This window comes from Patagioenas fasciata, chromosome 2 (genome assembly GCF_037038585.1).
Source record: "Patagioenas fasciata isolate bPatFas1 chromosome 2, bPatFas1.hap1, whole genome shotgun sequence".
Classification (NCBI taxonomy): domain Eukaryota; kingdom Metazoa; phylum Chordata; class Aves; order Columbiformes; family Columbidae; genus Patagioenas; species Patagioenas fasciata.
Window position 1 is genome coordinate 169003488 of NC_092521.1, and position 24691 is coordinate 169028178.

Consider the following 24691-nt stretch of genomic DNA (forward strand, 5'->3'; position numbering starts at 1 on the left):
TAATTCTTCGAGGAGGAACCCGAGATGTGCGCCGAACAGCTTCATCCTTAGGGTGACCTCCCCGCACCGCCCTGCCCTGGGCACTCAACTGCTCAGATGCACTCCTCTCACTTTCCTAAGAGAATTCAAGTTACCAGCGCGCTCCCGAGCGCGTTTGCTGTTCTCCTGACTAACGGTCAGTTACCAAAATAACTCTTCTATTCCCCCTGTGTCACTTTTGGACCATTTCCTACTCTCATTATATAACCACGGAGCTCTACTTTAAAAGGGAATCACATTTTATCACAGGAAGTCAATCCCCCAGGGGCACAAACATCCCGAAGTCTGCAGTGTGTTTAGATAAGCCGCAGCATCAGCTGATGCCAGCCAGAGCAAAGGGCTGCAGGAGCACTGGATTAAATTACACGCTCCAATCCACCCGCAAACGGCTTTTTTAAAAGGTCTTGGAAGAAAAAAAAGCAAGCTACACCACACACGATACATTCAGGGGGGCTCTAAACAGGATTTGGTGGGGAAGAGGCAGAAATAAGGGAGGAAAAGAGCAGCACTGGCCAGATGTGAGTTCAGCTCATCCGGATGCAAAGGACAGAGAGGCGGAGGAGCAGAAGTCACAGGGCGGCGGAGTCTGTAGCACAGCCACAGCGCACGGTAATTAAAGGGAAAAATAAACAAATAAATAATGCTTTAGGACCAAAGGCCTTTCTCAAAGGCACAGGGATATTTAACATATAACGTGGCTGTCTGCTGTGAGCTGACAAATTCAGCTGGTCCCATTCAGCACATCACAACCATTTACTGATCCACCGCTACCTGAACGTGGTTCCAAGAGGTTCTGACTGCGGAGGAACGTGCGTTAACCCACTGAGAGCAGGGAATCCAGCAAAGCACAGCACCGGACGACCGTTACCTCAACGTGGTTCCAAGAGATCCTGCCCGCGGAGGAACGTGCGTTAACCCGCTGAGAGCGGGGAATCCAGCAAAGCACAGCACTGGACCCAATGGCCGCTGCTGGGATCACGTCGGGAGCACAGGCCGTGCCCGCAGGGTGAGGATTCCAGCAATCCCGGCCACCAGAGGGAATTTGGCAAGGGAAAAATCATCGCTGGGGAAAATTAAGCTTGGAATTGCAAGGAGTTTCTTTATGTTCCCCAACTCTTTCCAATTCCTATTTATTGAGGAGAGGAGAGGGAGGTGCGGTAGAGCTGCCCGCAGAGGAACACAGCCCAGCAAAACCAAGTTGTTGCAGTTTTAAGAACAAGACAACTACTGATGCAACAAAACTTCTTTTCAACACCGTTGACATGCACAGGTCTCAAATAAATACACAGTTGACAGGATTAATTGGGTTTTCAGCAGCGGCACACGATGCCCTGCGACATCCAGTGCACAACAACCATTCCTCATAAAACTACAGTTACTGTGGAGAGGAAATACAAGCCCGAAAATGCTACTTTGAGGCAAATCATAGGATCTCCCCTTAAAAGTGAATTCCCAAGCTGAAAATAGGTTGGACCAAAAGTAAATAAGCTGGAGTTACATCAAGCCAGAGCTAATGCAGATATACATCCCTATAAATCCAGCCAGTCACCAATCACACCAGTGGGAGCTACTAAGAGGGTCACTCCAGGACAAATTTGTAATCCCCAATGTGACACTTGATCCTATTGCCCTACATGCTCTGTACAAATCCCAATGAAAAAAATAGTGCATTTTACCAAAAAGACTAGTTCAAAAAACCCCGTCCCCAGAACACGAGCTGGGTATACCCTTCCATCCGCACGTTGTAAACGCTTCAACGGGTTAAAATACAGTCTAAGAAAAAATACTATATACGCTTCGGTCAAAGTAATGCTGCTGAAGCTGGGCTTCAATAACTTCTGTTATGACTTGTTATTGGATTCCTAACATAAATGCATTTAAGTTACTACTGCTTATCTAAATCACCTTCAAACCCACAGCTCCCGCTCAGTAAGAAGTCCAGATCTAGAATCCTTTTCCTAATTGCTCTGATTCATGACCCACAAGAGAAACAATCCGCTCCCACCACAACACTCACAAGGAAGGAAGAGCAGATGACTCAGTTCTTTGTCTCATTCTTCGCTTCTTGAGCCTGATCCGCAGCCTCTGCTCAACTGGCTCACGGATTTTTGTCTTTGCTCCTCCACAGTTTTGAGGTTTCCAGTCACTTTCCCTGCTATGAACTCGTTATCTGTGGATGGCAGGAAAACTGCTCTGAGATTCCTCAAGACCAGTGCAGATAAGCACAGCAGCATCTTTTAAAAGAGCACTACACTCATAAAACTGCAGGAGAAATTGCCTTTACCAAATGCAAAGTTCCAAACTCAGTTCTCATGTGTTTGGTGTTAACACCGTTTCGGTCCAACAGAAAGGGAAGCTCAGGGTGGACAGAAATGAGCTCACAGCTGGAATTAAGCCCTTAGAACTGGCTGAGCAATGCTAAGTTACGCTTAAAAGTGCTATCCAGAAGCTGCTGTTTGCAATAGGGTTTTCCCTCCGTATTTCTAACAGCATTTCAGATTGAGCATCGTCAGTAATTCCCCAGGCGCAGCCCAAGCCGTACGGACCCACGGGGAACAGAACTGGCGGCATTAGTCACTGCGGAGAGCAGCTCCTAGGCCAGGCCTAACCCAGGATAAACCGCCTTCTACTGAATAGCACAGCAATTCCTCTCACCATGCCTGAAACCCTGGCAAATCCGAACTACTAAACACCTAGAAAATGCACAGTACTTTCCAGAGGGGAATACAGGAAAACCCTCACTAAAGCACAACTCTCAGACTTCCATGAGCATCCTGGCACCGCTGGCAGCTCAGGCTGTTCCAGTCAAAGGTACGTACAGTTTGGGGTAAGAAAAAGCCAGCCTGATGTACACTTGGCATCCCCTTCTCCAATAGTTGTTCCTGCTTCCCCTTTAACAGAACCAATGTTGCTCCTAAAAACAGTTCTAAAAAACCCAATCACAGACCCATTTTCCAGCCTGTACAGTTATGGTGACACAACAGCACGATTAGAAAAAACGTAACATGGAAGAAGGTTGGAACCTCGACCCAGTTTTGTTACAGAACAAAGCGCCACAATATGGAAACAAACTCCCGGTCTCACACTCCTAGAAGGACAAACTGCCAGAGTATCTATCGCAACGAGCCGGAGTTCAACATCCCACAGTTACTGCAAGAAACAAGTGACATGGGGGAGAGAAAAGTAAATAAGAACCAGCAAAAGCACATGCATGTTTTTCTGCCCCTTTCAGAGGACTTTAAGCATTTCAAATGACACGCGGTACTTGCTGCAATCCTCAGGTTGAGAGCGGAGGGTCCCAAGCCCCAGAAAGCTGCACCCCAGCACCAGAGGTTTTTCACCAACAAGTACAAATTGATCTCATTTTCCAGCGCTTCGGGAGTCACAACTCCAGAGCACGTAAACACACTTTGATATTCATCTGATAAATGCCCCCACAGTTTTACTTTGTTTAAAGCAAGTGTCAACACCCTAAATTCAGCTGAAAAACAGCTTTTGGGGATGATGTAGCTGCAATGCGATTTTACAAAAGGAACAATGACTCACTCCAGGCGGGAATGCATTGGGAGCCTATGAGCTCATGCTCAGAACCGAGCCTGCTTTTTCAGAGCGATCTCACTTTGGCATGTACAGTATCTCCCTAGCAAGGTTTAAAAAGGGACTTTTTGCAGAACAAAATTTACAAAATTACCTCCTTTTTTGCTTTTTTTCACATCTTTCCAAAACCCAAGCAGCCTATGTGCCTGCAGGCAGCTCCCCAGCCTTGATTTCAGCCTAAAACTGGTCAGCTTGCCAGAGAATTCCATCCCCAGCTGACTCACCCGCCGGCCCATTTCAGGCCTGGCCACTAGAGACAAGGACAGCACCGATCCAACGTGCCAGCCTACGGGAGATCAGCATCAAACGGGGATGGAGGTGTCACATTAAAACACCCGCACGCACTAGAATGAAGCGCCAGGGAGCTCTGAGCGCTGGGCTGACGAGCACGACGAGCCGGCTTCACCTTCAGCTGGATTCCCGTCCTGCTGAGGATCCTCTACCTGCAAAGGGCTGATCGTTACCATTTTACTTTCAGACAGCAGCGGTACGGCTCACTGAAGAACTTGTCTGTTAGAACAATATAAAGCCCAGAACTACTGGATGCATTTAAAGCCCAGTGACCGTCCCTTGGGTTGGAGCCTGCATTGTTCTCAGTCTGCCTTACGTTCATACTTGCAAATACTCCGGATAAAAGGGGCGAAGTGTAGGTGGAAAATGGGAGTGAGTGACACAGGCTAATCAGGATTTTAATCATGCTAATGGATGTGATTAACTGCATACTTCTCCGAGCAGCTTTCTGCAGCTCCACACGAGTAGCTTGATAGCCAGGAGTGCTCATCCCATGGTAATCCCGGCTACACCACGTGTGGCACGTCATCCGACGGGCGAGGATATACCTAATGCCTCACCTCATTTCCACCCCCGGATCCAACCTCCCACCGTGCCAACGCGACCGTTCCGGGCAGGGTACAGAGGCTCCAGGCCTGGGTTTGGCTACGCTGAAGTCTCCTTACAAAAAAAGCCGCCCCTTCAAGAGAGTGCAATTCTAACCTTGGCAGCGGAAAGCCAATCCAGGCCTATTGCGTTACACAAACCCGCCTGCATAATGCAGCTACAACTCCTTTTCTTTTTGCCAGTTTTGTCCAAATCACAGGGACATTGCTTGCCTTATTGCACAGTTAGTATCTCACTAATCCTTGTGGAACCACTAATTCAGCAGCTGCCACTCTCAGAGAAATTCAGAAGAGGCCGGGCAAGGATTAAAAGAGCAACGAGAAATCCCCTTTTCTACCAGTGGGGAGGCTGGGCAGGCAGGGAAGAAACCAGACCTTCCCTCCTCATTTCCAGGGGAGGACGCATGTAAAGCAACAGAATAAATAACCCACCATCCTCCCACCTTCCCAAGCCATTTCAGGGGAAGAATGTGTGCTATGGAGTTTGAACATACCATTATTTACATACACAGCCCTTTTTCAGACCTACACTTCCCATTAACACAGTGTCTCCTGTACTTTCTAGCGCAAAAACTGCAAACATTCTGCTATCGAGCATACCAACGTTGATAAAATACGGGCTTGCATGACAATACACATATTTTAACAACTTATTCGGAGGAGTCCAAGACTAATCTCGTTCGGGAACAGAGTCCCCACTGCCAAACCCTTTGCACTATCCTGATATATTTTTAAAGAGCACTAGAGCTTAAATACTGCTTCAGCACCACACTAATGCCTGTCCATAATCCTTCGGGGTTAGATTTCCCAATAATTTTAAATAACTTTAATAACTTCCAACAAAAAACTTCATTAAGCAGCCTCCCCAAGAGCAAAACAGAGCACTAGTGTGAGCCAGAACTATTTTCTTCTTATTGTTACCAAGTTAAAATCTGCATAACATTGACAGCGACTGATTTTCACTGACCTTTTCTTCCCACAAGAAATTCTTGTACGTGTGCAAAAACACTAAGTCATGAAATTGGGTTCGGAGCTGTAGGAGGCTGGAGAAATTCCCCACAGGAGAGAAAACGAGTTCAATTGCACTGTCAAGACAGGAGGAAGCCACATAGGCAGCCATTTGACAAAGCAAGAGATCGATCTATTTCGGCTGGGGCAGGAAATGTGAGCAGGAGCTACAGGAAGTAACCATCTGCCTCTCGGCAACATCGGCTTCTTCACGCTTGCCTTTGAAACTCCACCAGCACACACACAAAATATAATTTTGCCATCTACAATCAGACTGGCAACAACATGATGAGTAATGTGCCTTCAACTCTTCATTCTCAGAGCAGGAGACTGGAATTTTATCTTCCAATCTCTGTTTGGACTAGCAAAATAAATTATTTGAGATTTTTTTTTGGACCAAAACAAGGTATAGTTATACATTATTTGGCTTTTAAGTAACCATCACTTTCATTTGAATTGCAAGTAGCTTGGATTCATCTTGACAGACTTATGACTAAGGGAAACCACTGGTCAGACGGGGTGTAGGTTTCGTATATATCAGAATTCAGAAGCCTGCACCTCAGTGCTATGTACATAGAGACAAATGGAGTTTAAATACTGAGCTGTTAGCTGAAGGTATCAAAGAGAGTTCAGTAAACTGGAGGTAAGCCTGAGAATAGCACAGGAGAGCAAGCAGCGCTAACAGAGAGGGGTCCAAGTGAGACCTGAGCTCTGCAAGAATTCAAAGCTGATTTAATGGCTCAGACCCGTTTATTTCTAGGAAAGAGAGGTAACCACTAAAACACTACAGGGATTGGGGCCTCAAATATAATTATGGCTCCATTCGCAAAAATTTAGGCTGCATCAGCCCTTTTACAAGCACCAGAAAGAATACGTAATTCATTTGTCCAAACTGAGTCTTCATCAGATTTCAGAAAATGAGCTTAAGACTGGAAATGAAGCGATGTCCCACACTCAGCCTTACCCGCTGCCTCTGCGGAGAAACACGGCGCTGCTGTTTAAATTGTGCTTGCGGTGAGCAGGTTGTCTCGTGCTGATGCTGCTGGATGGGGGGGCTGTTTCACAGCATGGCAGAAAGAACAGTTTAAGCAACACTTTGGTATTTAAAAGCTAGACTTAACCGTCAAGTGTCCCTGGAAGGAAGAGAAATGAACACTCTAAACCCAAGGACTTCAGAAGTGGCATTGCTGTCTTCAAACGACACTCACCAGTCCTGTAAGGCTTGGCAAACACAGACATCAGAGCGAGTCCAAGTTGGTTTCAACAGTCTATGGGAGCCTGTTGTGTGATTATTCACCTCCTGGACTCTTTGCTCCGCTCCCCGCGATGCCCACGGCTGGCTCACGAGGGCCAAAGCGCTGCAGGTACCCACACCACAACACCATCACCTTCAAAGCTTCCCACAGACAAATGAGGCGACTTGTTAAAACAGATCTCCCGATACCCCGCGAGGGTGAGGTCCTGCAGTTCCCAGAGCCGCGGTGCTCAGCACCCTCGGGGATCGCTGGCCAGCACCGCGGCAACTGGCTGGCAGAGCCACTAGCCTGGGAGAAACTATCTGATAAAGTCAGATGTTAAAGCTTCCACGAGGATCCACTGGCATACGCGTCCTGCCAACAGGCTTCCAGTTTGTTCTTTAAGGACAAGAGTGACTTAATCCTCTCCTAACATCATCTGAGGACTCGGGGGGAACGAGGGGTGACCCACAAAACCGTGCCCATGGCAATACTGCACTCCAGCTGGACTCAGGGCCCTGATCTTCACACTTCTTTGTATTATTCGCTCTTTCCCTGATGTCATTCCTGCAGAGACACAGACTTAATAATATCCATGGCCTTCAGTTTTAGTCAACAATCACAGTCACAAACAGATCAGCTATTCTGCCTTCAAGCTTATTATTTGTCACTAACATGTAATTATTACCAAGGGAAACAAAAGAGACAGGATATTGCTGCTATTGCAATAGCAAGTCAGTTAAGGTCTTTTTAAAACTGAAAAGCCCATCTCTTCTTGATGTGAGGAGGCCAAAAAGGATTAAAAAAAGTCCATGAATCCTCCAAAATGCATCTGAAAAGATAATCAGAAGTTTCACCAGTTCTCATAAGGAAAAACAAAAACAAGGCAATTTTAACACAGCCGTGTTTGTCCAGCCAATATCACTTTTATCATAACTGTACTGCTACGTTGAATATTTTTGAGTTACAATTTATTTCCCTTTCTGAAATAAAGGAAAAGTTTACCAAGCTACAGCAGCACCTCACACGTATTAGACCAGTAAAACATCCACTACCAGACAGACTGATCGACCCTGGCAAAGAGGAGCTCAGCCTTCCCGTTGTGAGCCCCAGCACAGTGCTGCCGTGTGTGGAGAACACAGCTCCAGCAGCATCACAGAACCCTGCACGAGGGGGCACGGGGAGCAGGGCTGGGATCCCCCCACCTGCAACACTGAGACAGCGCTGGGATGGCTATTATATTATTCACGAAGCCCTTCAGAGGCTGCTGAAACTGTAAACTGGGAAGAACACAGGTCGCTGAATAGAAGATTCCAGCTTAAAAAATAAATAAATAAATAAAATAATTAGTTTATTTGGTAAACCATACAGGAATTAGGTGAAAGAAAGAAGAGAGGGAGCAACCAACTACGAGTTATCAAGAAGAATCTAAAAAAAACCCTAAACCCAACATCTAAATTCAGGTTTAATGCGTTCACCGATCACACATGTAACACACCCCGCCCAAAAAAGCAGAGTTTACAACAACCCAGAGCAAGACACATTTAGGAATCGCTTTTGGCAGCAGAACAGCATCTTCAGAACCGACAGCTTCGCTGCCTCGAGTTTCAACTTCCACCCCCCTGCAGTAAACGCCTGTTTAACGCTTCGAACCACGGCTGCTCTTTCTGAAACGGTTGCTCATCCTGAAAGCGGGGCCGCGGGGTGTGACACCCAGCGATGGCTGCGGGAGCGGCGGGGCCGGGGCAGCGCCCCCCGCCACGGGCCCACCCCCGCCTCACCGAGCGGGGAAGGAGATGGGGTGGACGGCAGGAGAGCGGAGAACGAAGGAAAAAGAAAATAAAAGCACACAACAACAACAACAAAAAAAAAACACGTTACAAAAGTTTTGAGGTCCCACGCGATTCACAGCGTTGGCCTTGACCAAAAAACCGCGTTGCGGGGAGTGAAGCGCTCCGCACCAGCCCTCACCAGAACCACCGCAGCTCTTCCCCCTCACGCAACAAAGCCGCTCCCCGGCAGCTCCTGCTTCCTGCGGGGTGACCCGGCCGCAGCTCCGCCGGGCAGATGCGCTCCCGATGCTCCGGGACCGTCCTCCCCCAGCTCCACGCTCCCCGTCCCCGCCCGCGCCGCAGCCCGGCCCGGCCCGCCCTCGCTGCCGCTGCCAACGGCCGCGGCCCGCGCGCCCCCCCGCCCCGAGCCCCTCACAAAAGACCCCCGAGCGCTGCCGCCCCCTCCGGCCGCCCCGCCCGGCCTCCCGCGCCCCTCCCCGCCCGCCGGGGCCGCAGGCCGCCCGCGTCCCCCACAAGGGCGAGGCCGGAGCCCCCGCGCCCGGGCCGGGCCGGGCCGGGCCGGGCCGCCCCTCCACCGGCTCAGAGGGCACCGCGCCCGTTCCCCGCTCGGAGCGGGGAGTCCCCGCGCCCCCTTCCCCGCCCGCAGCGCGGGTCCCCCCCGGCGGCCCTTACCGGAGGCGGAGGGGGGCGCGGGGGGCTGCCGCCGGGACGGAGCCGCCTGGTGAGTGTCACTCTCCCCTGCGGGCCCGGCCGGGGGAGGAGGAGGGAACAGAGCCGCCGCTGGCCTCACGCCGAGCACACTACCCTGCTGGCGCCGCGGGTGGGCTCTCGGCCGCTCCGCCAATAGCGCTGCGCCGCGCCCGCCGCCCACCAATCCCCGCGAGCGCGGGCGGCGCAGGGGCGGGCGGGCGGCGGGCGGGGCTGAGGCGGCGCTGCAGTGACAGGGCAGCGGGGTTGGGTGCGGCGCAGAGGGGCCATGGCGCTGGGTGGGGCGGGGCGGGGCCGGGCTCAGGGGAGGGGGCGGTGGGGAAGGGGCATGGCGGGGGCGAGGGGACGGGCCGGAGGGGGACGAGGGAGGGGAGGTGGCCGGGGGGAAGGGGTGGGGTGGGGGAGTTTGGGCTGAGAGGGATAGGGGCCACGGGGTCGTGGCTGAGGAAAGAGAGCGCTAAGGGGACATGGCTGAGGGGAAGCAGGGAGGTGGCTGAGGGGATGTGGCTGAAGGCAGCTGAGGGGAAGCCCTGAGGGGAGATGGTGGCTGAGGGAAGCCGTGAGAGGAGATGGTGGCTGGGGGGAGATGGTGGCTGAGGGAAGCCATGAGGGGAGATGGTGGCTGGGGGAAGCCATGAGGGGAGATGGTGGCTGGGGGGAGATGGTGGCTGAGGGAAGCCGTGAGGGGAGATGGTGGCTGAGGGAAGCCATGAGGGGAGGTGGGTGTGAGGGCACTTGGAGGTGACAGCAGCACATTTTGGCTCCTGGCAGCAAAGCTTTGCCACCTCACCTTTGGGGACCAAGGTGGTTTTTCCCAGAGATGGAGAAGCTTGGGGGCGGACGGCGGTGGACAGGAGATGAAGGAGATCCTGTGACTGGGGAGGATGAGGATTACATCGGGCAGGGAGGGATTACCCTGGTGGGCGGGGGGCCATCTTTCTGGAGATGGGACAGGAGGAGCCCTAAATGTGGCGAAGTAGCTGGAAGAAGGCTTGCTGTAAAACACAGGAGTCCAAGGGGAGGTGGAGGGTTCACCCACCCCTCTGGGTGTCTGAACAACAGGTACCACTGGTGCTTTGGCTTAGATTCCACCATGGTCCAGTAATGCAACCGTCCTGTGTGCAGGACAGGAGAACAAGACATAGGGGTGAGATGTAGAGAGCAGGGCAGCAAGTGATGGGAGAAGGTGGTTTTTACAGCAGCGCACATGGCTGAAACTCCCTAGGGTGCAGACAGGAGGAAAGTGAGACCATACAGTTCTGGTACAGCGACAGCAACCGCGCAGGAGGAACGTTCAGCCTCATTCTTCATGGTCCATTACAGCCTATTATGCAAGTTAATCCACGAGGAAGGGAGATGATCCCGTCTGCGGACAGCAAGGCTCCTGCCTGCGCCCCAGGGCCGCGTGTGTCACCGCTCTGACCCGAGGGGGCTGCGCAGCTACGCAACCTCATGAAAATACGTGACACGCTGGCCTGCTAGATAAGAAAATCAAAGCGTGGTGACTAAATGAAAACAAAAAATAGGTGTGTCCCTTATGTCTGGTCACTTGAGGGAGAAAACGCCCTTTGCATCAGGGCACACCCCAGCCATGGAGAGTCAAGGTCGCAGCTTCTGCCCGTCCCCCTCCTCCCAAACTCCAGAGTGGGGTTTCCAGGGCCAGAGCTTGCAAGGGAAAGATGAGGGGGAATCCCATGACCTGATGAAAGGCACATATATATATATATATATAAAACTGCTTGTACCATGTGCTATTTTTAAGCTCCAAGATAAAATAGCATCCTAATGGCTTTCTTAGGGAGGGTCGGGCCGCGGTTTGAATTTCAGGGCTGTCCCAGCCTACCCTGTGCTTTAGATCATTGCAGGCTTAAAGATCCCTCTCTGTCTTTAGCAAACCCAGCTCTGGAGCCTTTCTGCTGGGTGCTCCCCGACACGGTGCAGACCCTGGCTCCAGTGCAGCACGGTAATTCCTGTGTCTGTGCAGCAGAGATGGTAGTAAACCAAAAATTCATCGGCTATGTCTGCACCATGCTAGGAGCATGTACGGCCTGCTTTTGGCTCCTAAAAGAACCTCTGGTTATTCACCAAGCCCTGAATTTGTTCCCCAAAGGAAAAACTGGAGTCCAAAGCATAACCTTTGATGTACAGTGGTCACACCAGAGCAAGCTCTTGGTGTTTCAAGGAGACAGAAGTGTCCATGTCCAGACCTCGCTCTGTCAAGCGACGGCTTCGGGAACTCGCGCTGGGCCCAGCCAGGCGCACCTCATCATTATAAATCAGAGTGGGCAGCAGCCCTTTAATGCCATGGGTGTGTCCATTATAAACTATACGTTGCAGCAGGCAACTGTCCATCATAATGCAAGCCCGCATATTTCGTTGCACATTTACATTGCAAAACCTGAACTTGTAAACCCTGGGAGGTGAGCTACCAGCAGCCCAAACAAAAGCTGTGGACTTTCCCTTCCACTGAAATCGAAGTCAATCCGTTTCTACGCCGTGCAGCATCCCGGTCCAGACAGCTGTCTCCCGCCACTGGTTTTCCATGCAAGTTGCCAGCTGATAACAGATTCTTCTGGTTGTCTCATCCCCGTCTGCATCCCCATCCCCTTCTTTGTAACATGCAGCATTCTCCTTGCACACCTTAAGCTGTTCTGGTTTTTCACCCCATTATGCGTAGCTTCTTGGTACACTGAGAACTGGGCTTCCTGGTTTTCTTACACCCTGTTGTGCTTCAGCTGAAGCCACTTTAATTTTTGCTGTTGGCATTGGGGAGAGCGGGATAGAAGAGAGTGTTTCATACATGGCTCAGCTTGCAGCTGAAAAACAGCATAACTTGTTCCTGACTAGAAAAGAAGGAAGGAAAGGCCATATATAGGGTGAGGTACTCCTCGGTAGAGGAGTGGGTGAATTCCTGGGAGTCTTTAGAAATCAGCATTGTGAAGGCAGAATAAATCCCAACTGGGCTTGTTTCTAGGTGAACAACTGACTGACCGGTTCTCGTAGCTATTACTGTGCTTACATGCCTGGATTGCCCAGAAAAACTGATAGCTACTTCATTATTCTACCTGAGCCTAGCATGGCTTTTGTGGGACACTCTTTAGTATGAACCTTCCTTGTTTTAGTTTAAAATCTGAAGTCTGCTCTTTGCTTTGTGGGAGCAACATTAGGACAGACTCCATTTGTTGCCTCCCCACATACTTCTCCTATGCAAAAAATTCAGAGCATCTCATTTATCTTTGTTTATCCCTCAAAAGAATATAACCTACTTCTCCACTTGCTTTTCCAGCTGCATTCCCAGACTCCGTGAGTTCTCCTTCAGCTACATTTGACCTGAAAGAGAGGGCAGCGCGAATCACTCTCCTTGGCCGGCTGGTTGACAAACTCTATCTGATGCCACAGGTGTGTCTGTCCTTGTAATAGCAAGAGGGAATTATCCTGGTGTTTGGGGGGAAGGTGGAGGGCGAGAAGGTTGGTAGGCAATGGTTGTGCCCTTTCATCAGGCCAGACAGTACAAGTGGATGAGGGAAAGGGAAGGGGACCAGCTCATCTCCCTAATGAGCCACCACTGGCCAGGGCCATTAGCCCAGCAGGACAGGTAGGGCAGGCCAGCAGTTAGGCTGCCCTAAATCTAGGCCTGACTTGAATCACGTGAGTCACTCGTGAACCCTGCGGGAGCCGGAAAGCGAGAGCTCATTTCTGGTCAACGCTCATTTGTCGCCACTTTGATGGGAGCCAGTGCAAATGAAGGACACTCGGTAACGTGGCAGCTTTGGCTCTGCTGATTCCAGGACATTGACAGCAGAAGCCTCGGAGAGGAACAGTAATGAGCTGTGCAGCTTCCTGGCTGCAGCCAGAGTCTGTCATTCCCTCCTCAAAGCACATGAGATGACAGCCAAATGTGAACGCTCAGTGCGAGGAGCGCTTGGGAGGCAGCGCTGCTGGGGTTTGGCCTCGCTGCCTCCAGGGCTGCGTGTTGCTGGGGGCTTCGCTGTCATCCCTCTGATCTCTTACTCATTTCAGACATGCAGAGGAGCCTTTGGAAGGGTCATTTCCGAAAATGAGTGCTCATCAGTGGCGGTTAGGAAGTAATGAACCCGAACCCTCCATAAAGAAAATACAAATGGAGCCAGATCTATGAAGTGTTTGATCGGGGTAGAGAATTGCCTCAACGCTTATTACAGCACCCAACAGACTCTCATTTTCAGGAAATTTAAGCGTCTCTACACTTTTAAAGTGAATGCCTGTAAGCATCGTGGAGGATCTGAATACTCTTACAAAACTCGTCTGCAACTTTCACTCCCATGCCACAGTCTCCGTGTCACTTCTATTTCCCTATCACAAATTAGGCACGCAAGTAGAAGTGCACTAGTCCGAGTGAGGCAGGACGCTGCTCCGGCGACAACAAAAGCGTCATGGGTCACTGCAGATATTGTCCAGCCAGACGGGGCTGTTGTGCTCGTCAGAGCTGACTGCAGCACAATGGAAGGTATGGAATTTTGGCCAGGGATCCCTGCCATCTCAGAGACCTGGTCATGAGATTTGCCTTGCAGCTGCCATGCCCCGTGATCTTGTGATCTGGGATCTGTCCCTCGGCTGTAAGCTGGTGTGCGGGGCCACAGAGGAGGAGGAGGCGGAGGAGGAGGAGGGTGCTGTACTGGGGCTGGGGGACTGGAGCTCAGCTGGGGACGACGCAGTCCTGGCAGCACCGGCCCAGGCTGCTGCCCATGAAGGGAACGGAGCTGGTGAGGGGCTGGAGCACAAGTGTGATGGAGTGGCTGAGGGACCTGGGGGGTTCAGCTGGAGAACAGGAGCTGAGGGGAGACAGGGACACAAAGAAACGGCCTCAAGTTGTGCCAGGGGAGGTTGAGGTTGGATCTGGGGAACAATTTCTTCCCCAAAGGGCTGTGGGGCATTGGAACAGGCTGCCCAGGGCAGTGCTGGAGTCACCATCCCTGGAGGGCTGGACAGACGGACAGGAGGTTCTCAGGATGTGGGGCAGGGCTGGGGTGGGTTATGGTTGGACTCCATGATCTCTTCTAACCTAAACAATTCTATGGTCCCATCCCACACCATAGGTCCTACGTGAGTGACCAGGGCGAGGACACATCCCACACTCAGCACGTGATCCAGGGCACTAATGTTCCCACGTGGGAAGAGGAGAACCTGCAGAGGCTTGTGATGATGGAGCAGAGCCTTGTCCTGGGACGTGTGGGGCAGCCTGGGCTTCATCCTGCTCCTCTGCACTGGAGAGGCTGGCAGAGCTGAACTCTTCTCTAGCCTGAGCCTTCATAAACCCGGCCCAGTTATTCTGAGGCAGGAAAATTGAGTCTGTGCTGTAATGACAGAATGAAAAGTCCTCAGGACTTTGTGTGTAGCCTTGAGTTACCTTTTATAAATAGGTTAACAGCTGGAGGGCCAATGCTTGTTTAAAGGGAAAAGACATACAGTCCCTGCCCGTATGATATGCTCTGTCCTAAGCAATTCCGCCATTCTGTTGATTTATATCTGGAGATTAAAGGATTTGCCTTTCAATCAAATTATTCTCCTTAAACTATCAAGTGGGGGAGAGAGGGGATTGTGACCACGTTCTCCATTCTATGTAGCCATCCCTGCTGAAGCCACAGACATTTCCTCCCTTGCTGTGCAGAGCAGGCAGCTCACAGATGACTCCTGATCACTTTGATGGTGCATTGCTATTTCTGGCCTGCTTCTGGTGCACAGGACACTCGGAGGACAAGAGCGGGTGAGAGGTCTTGGGGCCCCAAGGAGCTTCCAGCCTGAACTAGACGGAGCGTGTAAGCGGGACTGACAAAAGCCGGGTGACGAGACAGGGGACGACTGTTCTGGGGAACGCAGTCTGCAAAGAGCCTGCTCCGCGGGGCCCTGCGGGTCCGCAAGAAGTTTTGTGCAAGTCATATCCCTCACCAGCAAGGGGAGGGGATCAGGGATCAGGGCCTCGTTTGTTTTAATTTTACCGTTCTCCGCCCTCCTCAGGTGATCAGGTACGAGATAAGGAGCAGGCAAGCCTGGATCACTCATCTGGAGGCTGGAAGGAGCAGATGCGGGGATGAGGAGAGGAAGGACCCGGCTACCTGGAGGACTGCCATGCCTCTGTCACGCTGTCATCGCTTGGGCAAAACCGGGGAGAGGTGAAAGGCCACCAAACCTCATGATCTTTAGCGTGGTACCTTGTCTCCAAGGGCAGGTGGTGCGGGGCGTGCTGGAACAGGCAGTCTGCAGCCCCAAACCGGGGTGATCTCCGGTGCAGCCTCTGGGTGCTGCGCTGGCCGGAGCTCTGGGACAGGAGGGTTCCTGCCGTTTCCACACCACCGCCACGGCGGTTCCAGGCATCCCTGGGACCCACGGCCCACTCCCTTTCTGAGTCCTAATAAAGCCACCGGCAACGCTTTCTTGTGGCAACAAGTTACACAAGGTAATGGTACGCGTGCAATTAATGGTTTGGAATGCACAGCCTTCTAATTCCTTTGGTTTTGCTTTACAACAATAAAGGCTAATGAAGGTTTCTGCTGTACTTTCTCTGGGCCATTCCGTATTTTCTGTGGTTCCACCACGCGATTTCTGAGTTTCCAGTTTTCCTGAGGTGGCCGATCCCTGTGTCCCACCGTGTGCTGCTCTCTCTCCCGTGGCCACCCTACCTGCTTCTGGAATTCTCCATCCCTCGCTGTGGTGGGATGAGACAGTACGGTGGGTGTTGTCTTTGGAAACACTATACCCTTTACACACATTTCCTGCATCGTTCATCTGTGTTCTAATACTGCATTTATTTCTCTTAAATCTCTAGCATCGTGTTGCTTTTGCTGCAGGGAAGGCAGGAGTCGGGACGATGACACAGTCCCTTCACAAACCCGACTCGCATGAAATTCCCCGTGGTTCACCAAAAAGGCTGCGAGCGCTTTGGCTGGCTGGAGAATTCCCAGGTTGTTTATTCACTGTTTGGGCAGCGAGTCCTTGTCCACGAACCCTGGGAAGGACGTGTGGGATGGGGAGACGGTCCCTGCGCTGCTCACCCGCAGCTGCGCAGCCGCCGCTGGTCCCGTTCTGCACACTCATCGCTTCAGACATGCAAATGCAGGGCGGGTAGCTTTCATTTGTATGCTTCAGCTTTAAATATGAGCCGCACAGGAAAACTGCATGAAAAACACTTTTTTGGGCTAGAAGAATCCCTCCGCGTGGATCAGAGGCGCTGTGACACGAGCAGCACGGACACAGCTCGGCCCTTCTTGGTCGAAAGCCGCTTTCCCTGCAGCTTGAGCCAGTGGGGGCAGCGGGGTCGTCCCTCCGCCAAACACGAGTTGTTCAGATACAGCACAGCAGAAGGCAGGGACCTTTGTGTAGTCTGGGAGCCTCACGAGCAGCTTTTTGACGAGCCAGAGATGATCCCTGGAAGCCCCTCAGCTGGACTGAGCTGGTTGCCCAGCGCACTAACGAGCAGCACAGTTGTTTGCCTTTACCAGCTAACGAACCCACCAGCTTCACAGGCGTAGAGCGCCGAGTGGTGGAAGATGGACCTTCTGGAACATTCCAATGCGTTACCTCACCGAGAGGAGTTTTTCAGGCGTGAAATCGGAAAGGTTTTGCGAATGTGCTCCCGAGCCCTGGCTGCCGGAGCAGAGCATACGAACCAGGGAAAACCAGCTCACCCCAGGGCCGGGCTTTGCAGGTCTCACATCCTAAACTGTCGCAGGGAGAAAAAGGAAGGTTCTGGCGAAAATAGGGGTGTAACCGCGATAAACTGGCCTGAAGAAGAAGGGGGAACGGGCATCGCCGCGCTGCACGACGCGGCTGCAGCAGAGAGCTGCTCGAATGATACAGAAACAGAGGGTGGATGACATTAGAGTTAAAGTGGCCTGAAAATGCTGAAGGATGAGACTCAATCTGTCATATAAAAATGTAATTACTGTGTTGTTAAGCCCATGCTTGCTGGAAGAGACGAACTAAACACAGTTTCTGGGAGACTGTTTCTTCCCTTGGGGCTCCACGGCAGACCTGGAGACCTGAGTGCGAATGTCGTCATTGCCAGCGGAAAAAACCATTACAAATGATGCAGACGATATCCAAAGCTTATGCTCAAAGGCCACAAAGTGCAATGTTTTTCCTGCATTTTTTCTGCTCTTGCTTTAAAAATGAAACGAGAGTTGGAAATGGCAGCAGCTCTCATTGCTATGAGAGAGAATTCCCATTTAAATTCTTATTCATCTTCCAAAAATGAGAGTCTTTTAGGAAGGAGGGGAAAGGGGGAGGAATGCACTGTGGTTGCTTGGAATAGAAATACAACTCATTCATACAAAGCATGGAAAATAATGATAATCTGCTGAAGAAAATCTTGGCAGACCATGAAATTCAGACAAGGCAGGAGGGCAGAGAAGAGGCCGAAGGCGGTCGAAGTCTGAGCAACTGCAGAAGTGACACTGGAAAAGGGCTGAGAGGCAGCCCCAGAACGGCATCGGGTGAGGGTCGGTGGTCAAACACGCTTGGGGGAGCAGGCAAAGCGAGGCTGTTGGGGGCTGTTTGCAAGTGTTATTTTGGCAATTAATTTCTGCAGTCCAGAGGAATTCCCGCGGGAAATAGCGTGGCACACCTCTGTGAATCCAGTGTAATCTGATGCATTCACCAGACACGGACCCAGGCACCCAAAGAGCCCGACCCAACCATTTTCAAGTTCCTGATGAGCAGAATGGGTCGCCGTTGTGAGCGCTGGGGAGCGGGGTCTGTTGGAGGAATCAAAGCCCCCTCATCTGAACTGCTCACAAACCATTTGATGTGAAGAAGCTTTGCGGCAGCTGGGTAAACGATGGGCGCGAAATGCCACAAAGCAAGCGATAAAGAAATAAGTGATAAAGGTTTCTGTAAATAGACGTCTTCAGTGCCAGCACCAGTCAATACACAGAGCGAGCCTGGGAAAAAGAAATCCTGGAGAAGGAGTGAAAAAGATTACAAGCGAGTCATGGAGACTGAAGATCATTATGTGGCAATTAGCTCATCTAAGAGTATAGTTGAATTCATTGGCGACAGACATTGGCAAACAAACCTTTAGGAACATGAAGATGCCATATGAAAGGCAAGAAGATACTGGCTTGAAAGCCTGAGATGACTCAAGAATTCTTTCCTAAATTAAAAACGATCCTCAAAAGCCATTACACATCATAATGAAATACATGCTACTGTTGCTGCTTAACATAAAATCCTCTCATCCTCAAACAGCCCAAGTTGTGGAGTCACTGAAGGAGACGTGCGAGCAGCAGAATGGCTGGAGGTACGTGGGACTGATTTAACCTGGAGCTTTAGGTGATGGGAGCAAGTGTAGGTGCAATGGGAGTTGGATAAGCCGTGGGGCCGATGGTGTCCAGAGAAACGTCCCCAGGTATTGGAGGTGCTGTGAGCGCGTCCCAGAGGGGTGACATTCAGACCGTTCCTTCCAAGAAGAACGTCACGGCCCGTGGAAGAACCTCCCGCGGTTGTGCTGGGGAGAGGAGCCTTCGCCATGTGCAGCTCTTCGGGGCCCGTATCGTTACTGAATCGCTGTCTGGAGATCTCGGCACAAACACCAGCTGCAGACTGTGATTGTGGTTTGTGCAAACCCCAAACGGAGCTGGATGAAGCAAGGACAAGGTTCAAATCCTGCTAACAGAGCACTTGGAAACCTCCGTAGTGCTTGGGTTTAGCCAGCGGAGAACCTTTTAATTTAGGCTGTTTGCATTTCTCGCAGCAGAGCTTTGGAAGGGGACGTCTCGGTTTGAAGTCGTGTCCCACGTGGACATCTCTCCCGTGTTTTGCTAATGGACAACTTCTGTCAGTGTCAGCCCCACAGCCGTTTCAAGAGTCAACCCATTAATTGTCCTCTGTCTGGGAACAGGCGCCGGTGCCCATTGTCTCCTCTACTTGGCCGCGGAGTCTTTACAAGAGAGAACAAGGACTAATCAGTTTGTCACAGCTGTCAGGAACACGGAGCTCTGTGCGCTGACAGAGCAGCGCTGCCTGTAACCAGCCCAAGCGTTTCCCTAAAACCGGTATCTAAATAAATCCATCGCTTTGGGAACGCATCTGCTTTTGAATTAGATTATTCCAGATCTGAATATTAGCGGCATTTTTGCTAAACTTGAGCCGTCACCCTACCCGAGCATGATTAAGTATTAGTCTGCAGCAAATTTCTCAGGAAACTCGAGAAGTAAAATGCGAAACCACTGAGAAGAGCCAAATGACTTAAATGTCAAATTGCTGCTTCAGCAAATGGAAGCAGATTTGGAGCACGGGGGAATATGCAATTTCTTGGTTGAGAAGATGAGCCAGAGCCGTAATGAATGTTTTGCCAAGCCTATATCCAGTTTCAAAATCTTCCCACAGCCGTCCCTGAGCAGCGCTGGTGAGAACGCGGTGTTGTTAGAAAGGGAACGGGTGAGAACAGCGCTGCCCTCGCCCTGCGGCCTCACGGTGCCTGCCCTGCAGCCCTCGGGGCAGCGCTGTGTCCGTCCCCAACACTGCCAGGTCTGGCACACGTCTGTGTGTCCCCGTGGGGGGATCTCCAGGCCTCCCACCCAGCGGGATGATCCCTGCGGTGACACCGGACGTGTGCCACTGACTTAGGATCACAGAATCATTTTGGTCCAAGAGACCATTCAGATGATGGAGTCCAAGCGTTCCCCCAGTCCTGTCCCTGCCCCATGTCCTGAGAACCTCATGTCCGTCTGTCCAGCCCTCCAGGGATGGTGACTCCAGCACTGCCCTGGGCAGCCTGTTCCAATGCCCCACAGCCCTTTGGGGAAGAAATTGTTCCCAGATCCAACCTCAACCTCCCCTGGTGCAACTTGAGGCCGTTTCTTTGTGTCCCTGTCTCCCCTCAGCTCCTGTTCTCCAGCTGAACCCCCAGGTCCCTCAGCCGCTCCCATCACACTTGTGCTCCAGCCCCTCACCAGCTCCATTCCCTTCTCTCCGCTCGCTCCAGCACCTCCAGGCCTTTCTTGGTGTGACGGGCCCAGAACTGCCCCCAGGGTTTGAGGTGCGAACCCTTCAGCAGAGTCTGAGCTCCCGCAGCCATGGTGCAGTGGAAACCCTTTGGGACAGCTCCCACTCCTCCAGATCAGCTGCATTGGACAGGAGAGGAGACAAAAACGTGTGCGTGCCCATGAGGTGGGTGAAAAGCCACAAAGGATCTGTCTGGGGAGCTGCCGGGCTGGCTCCTCCAGGTACCGGGTGATGGGACCAAGGACATTGGCTCCCAGGGAGAGCAGACACAGGGGCTGGTTTCCCTTCCTTACTGGGCAAAAAGCCCTGAGTGTAATTATTACCATGCTGCTCTGTGTTAATTGAAGAATCACTGCCTCCAAAAATGTGTTCATATGTCTTAGCATAGGTTACTATTATTATTTTTTGTCTTGGAGCAGTTGGGCATTGCTCTTTCTCACCCATTTCAAACCTTAATCGTGAAACAGGAGATTTCAGCACTGAGACAGCAAAGGAACAGTTAGAGCTGGCCAGCTGGTCGCTAAAGAAACCCTCCTGGCTTATTCAGAAACTGAAACCAACTCTTGCTGGGCTTCTAGTGCAGGGCCTCAGGGGTCAGTGCTGGGGCCGGTATTGTTCAATATATTCATCAATGATTTGGATGAGGGAATAGAGTGACTGTCAGCAAGTTTGCTGGTGACACCAAGCTGGGAGCAGTGGTGACACTGGAAGCTGTGCTGCCATCAGAGACCCGGACAGGCTGGGGAGCTGGGCAGGGAAAAATGTAATGAAATAGAACAAGGGCAAGGGTAGAGTCTGGAATGTGGGCAGGAACAACCCCAGGTTCCAGTGTGAGTTGGGGAATGAGCTGTTAGAGAGCAGTGTAGGGAAAGGGAGCTGGGGGTCCTGGGGACAGCAGGGTGAGCATGAGCCAGCACTGGGCCCTTGTGGCCAGGAAGCCAATGGTACCTGGGGTGGGTTAGAAGGGGGTGGTCAGTAGGTCAGAGAGGTTCTCCTGCCCCTCTGCTCTGCCCTGGGGAGACCACACCTGGAATATTGTGTCCAGTTGTGGCCCCTCAGCTCCAGAAGGACAGGGAACTGCTGGAGAGAGTCCAGCGCAGCCACCAAGATGCTGAAGGGAGTGGAGCATCTCCCGTGTGAGGAAAGGCTGAGGGAGCTGGGGCTCTGGAGCTGGAGAAGAGGAGACTGAGGGGGGACTCATTCCTGGGGATCAATATGGAAAGGGGCAGTGTCAGGAGGATGGAGCCAGGCTCTTCTGGGTGACAACCGGTGACAGGACAAGGGGCAATGGGTGCAAACTGGAACACAGGAGGTTCCACTGCAAGAGGAGAAGCAACGTGTTGGGGGTGAGGGTGTCAGAGCCTGGCCCAGGCTGCCCAGGGAGGTTGTGGAGTCTCCTTCTCTGCAGACATTCAAACCCGCCTGGACACCTTCCTGTGGAACCTCAGCTGGGTGTTCCTGCTCCGGGGGGATTGCACTGGGTGAGCTTTCCAGGGCCCTTCAACCCCTGACACTCTGGGATTCTGTGATTCTGTGATGAAAGAGAAATGTTGTGTTTGCACAGTAAACACACCCAGTTATTAAAGAGTATTAGGATGCGATTTGTAACCAAATATTACAAATATAGCTATTTATTACCAAGTGATCCTGTGGTAATCCCTTGGGGCTCCCCAGCCAGAATGCTTGGGCACGAAGAATGAAGAGATAACCTCTGTTCTAGCGGTTGACGACAGACAGGCTCGTGTTCAGAGAGGAGAATCGGGCCAAAACTGCCAGAATCCCTCAAGAAAAGGAAGTCTATTGCAAGGGGAGGCTGGCGTACCAGCGACCGCGGCACACAGCAAAGAGTGCGTGGACGGGGTGCTCCGCTGCTCCGATGCCGTTTATTTACTGCTGAAAAAGTACACTTAGCTGGAAACAATCAGCATATTTGCAACGAGCTTACTAAAACGTCAGCGCTATCACCCTGGTGTGGTGCCGGGGCGGGCTATGGAGCAGAGCTCATTCCGCTGAGCCTTGCAGCAGTCATGTCTGGTTCTAATATCTACAGCCCATTAATTTTAAAGCATTTAAAGCTGCTAAACAAAGAGACGGCACAAAATAGCTATTTCATGCATACACATATGTGTAATTACGCGCAGCATAGGGGCGCTACTATTGTTTCCTCATAAGGCCTGCATGGAAATGAGGAGATGCCGCGGGGCCGTGGGGCTGGAGGACCAACCCGGGCAGGGATGCAGGATGCTGCCAAACCCCACGTCTCCCCAGAGGGCCTGCCCCCATCGTCCCTGCCCCGACCAGCCCACATCTCTGGAAAGCAAGCCTGAAAATTCCCTTTGCCTGGTTTTCCAGCCAGGCATGTGAAAAACATCGAAGATCATGAGCACTGCTATTTGCACAAGTCTTGCAGCAGCAGCGTTTGCACAAATGTTGTAGCAGTTCCATTTGCACACATCTTGCAGCAGTAGCATTTGTGCAAGTCTTGTAGCAGTTCCATTTGCACACGTCTTGGCTGCTGCTGTTTGAATATTGAAATCCTCCTCGGCGGAGGTTTGGTGGAAGAGGAAAGCTCCCCAGGGCGGTGGTTGTGGTAAATCCCTGTGCCTCTTGGACTCCTCCAAGTGCTCCCTACCGAGAGTCCCCGTGTGCGCAGCTGAGCCCTGAAGAGCTGCAGCATTTTGCTCGTTTCACCTGAACGGCTTCTCCCCCAGGCTGGTTCAGGTGTTCAGCAACGGGCGCTTCCAGCAACCCGACGCGGTGACCCCGGGGGAGCGCAGCCGCGGCCTCTCCGGATCCGCCTGCTCTGCGAACAACGGCCCGGGGACCGCAGGGAACCCCGGCAAAGGCCGGCTCTGTTCGGAAACCACCGAGATATTTAGGAGTGGGTGGGTGTGCACATACTTAGCCAAGAGCAACGTCATGCTGGAGAAAGAACAGTCTATTCCAGCTGTCCCGTGGTGAGGGGGGGAGCGCCGAGCTCGCCGTGCAGGGCTCTCATCCTGCGAGGAAGAGCAGGCATCTCAACCCCAGCTTTGCCACCGAATATTCAGCAAGGCACAGAATTTCTACTCGGTTCTAGCCAAAAGCGCCGTGTGAGTGCTTGACTGCAGACACGGGGGAGGAAGTGACTCCAAGGCCCCGTAACCTAACGCTCTTTGTTTTCCTCAGGCTTTCTTGTTGCATCCCCAGCAAGAGGCAGGAGGGTGCGAATGTGCGAAGGGCAGCGTTCCTGCCGCCCACCGGCTCCCGGGAAACCTTCCCCAAGGGAGCGCCCCGGCTCCCGTCCAGCCCCGCTCCACACAAATGCCGCTGACAAAACCGACTCGTGCATCCGTCTGGGCAACAAAAGAGGCAGCACACGAGCCTCTGGCTCTGAGTCCAGCTCCTGCTTCAGGGATACAAAATGTTCGGGTCGCTGCTGCGTGCATCCAGCTCCGGGTCCGTGCTGCTCCGCTCAAAAGCGCTCGTGGAAAGATGCTCTGCCAGGCAGAACAACAGTCTCAGCAAAGCCGTGGGTGTGGGTGAGAGGGTGAATGACACCGATGAGAAGGTGAATAAGCCCCTGGGGCCCACTGACTCACCAGAGCAGTGTGGTTCAGCCAGACTGCGCAGCGTCGACACCTGGGGCGTGCGGTGCCGGAGCCACTCGGGAGCCGGGGGGCGTCTCGGCCCGTCCAAGCCCCCGCATCCGGCAGGTGGAGGAGCTGGGGGCTCCGCACAGCCCACACTGCTGGATGGACCCAACAGGGGCAGCCCTGAGTGTCCCACGGTCCCCAGCCGGGGTCTCAGCGTGGAGGCTCAGAGCAGCATGGGGACAAGGAGGATGGCGGGTACGGCCTTCGGCTGCTCCGCACCCCGCGGCGCCCGAGCATCGGCACAGCCCGGGCTCGGCAGGTCCGCAACGTCCAGCAAAGCCCACGCGGAAATTCCTGGGGTGTTTTTCAATGGTTGTTTCCCTTCCAATCCCAGCACCTGTGAGCCAAACCCTGCGCTTCGCCCTTGGCCAGACCCCCCAGGCCTGCCTGCCCGGCGCTGCTCTGTCCCTTCCCGTCCCCCCGTGCTGCGGATCGGCCCCGGCTGCCAGGACTCTCCAGGTGCTGTGAGAGGCGTTGCGGAATTGTTTTCCACCAGCTCCAGCTGCTGTTTCGCACCGCGCGACAACAGCAGCATCCGAGCCCTCCGGGAGTTGGCGGCTCTGCCGCGGCCTCCGTGCACGACAGCCACTTGTCCCTTTGAACCCCGTCCGCGCTGCGGCAATAACAATCCTGCCTTTGTCTCCTCGGTCTGAACGTCTTTATTTCCACTGTCAGCTATCCAGGCAAGAGACGTCTCCTAGGCCACGGACACACGTTTGTTTTGCAAACAGCTGCTGCTGTTCAGATCAAACCCCCTCCCGCCGTCCCCATCCCCGTCACAGCTTCTGCTGCCCGGCGGA

At 52.6% G+C, this 24691-nt stretch overlaps 2 protein-coding genes across 8 annotated transcripts in view; one reads left to right on the forward strand and one right to left on the reverse strand.

Annotated features, from left to right (window-relative positions):
- Positions 1-9388, reverse strand: part of MAP4 (microtubule associated protein 4) — a 144931-nt gene extending 135543 nt beyond the window's left edge. For 6 of the 7 annotated variants that reach the window (XM_065831683.2, XM_065831685.2, XM_065831687.2 and 3 more), the window contains exon 1: positions 9241-9388. The gene's annotated coding sequence lies outside the window, so the exon portion shown is untranslated. Of the gene's footprint in view, positions 1-8746; positions 8888-9240 lie in introns of those variants that run through there. The other variant, XM_065831681.2, reaches the window with a different exon arrangement.
- On the forward strand, positions 8854-15808 carry LOC139827323 (uncharacterized). The gene is made up of 4 exons (XM_071805519.1): positions 8854-9289; positions 12563-12675; positions 13297-13762; positions 14352-15808. Exons 1-3 carry the CDS (start codon positions 8854-8856, stop codon positions 13363-13365), a joined length of 618 nt encoding a protein of 205 aa, XP_071661620.1. The 3' UTR covers positions 13366-13762; positions 14352-15808.
- Positions 15809-24691: the final 8883 nt, after the last annotated feature.

Bases quoted from the DNA above. Each gene is read 5' to 3' on its own strand.
- LOC139827323 (XM_071805519.1), top strand. From the start codon at position 8,854: ATGCTCCGGGACCGTCCTCCCCCAGCTCCACGCTCCCCGTCCCCGCCC. The intron at 9,290-12,562 runs GTGAGTGTCACT...TTGCTTTTCCAG, and splicing joins CGCCGGGACGGAGCCGCCTG to CTGCATTCCCAGACTCCGTG. The intron at 12,676-13,296 runs GTGTGTCTGTCC...TACTCATTTCAG, and splicing joins AACTCTATCTGATGCCACAG to ACATGCAGAGGAGCCTTTGG.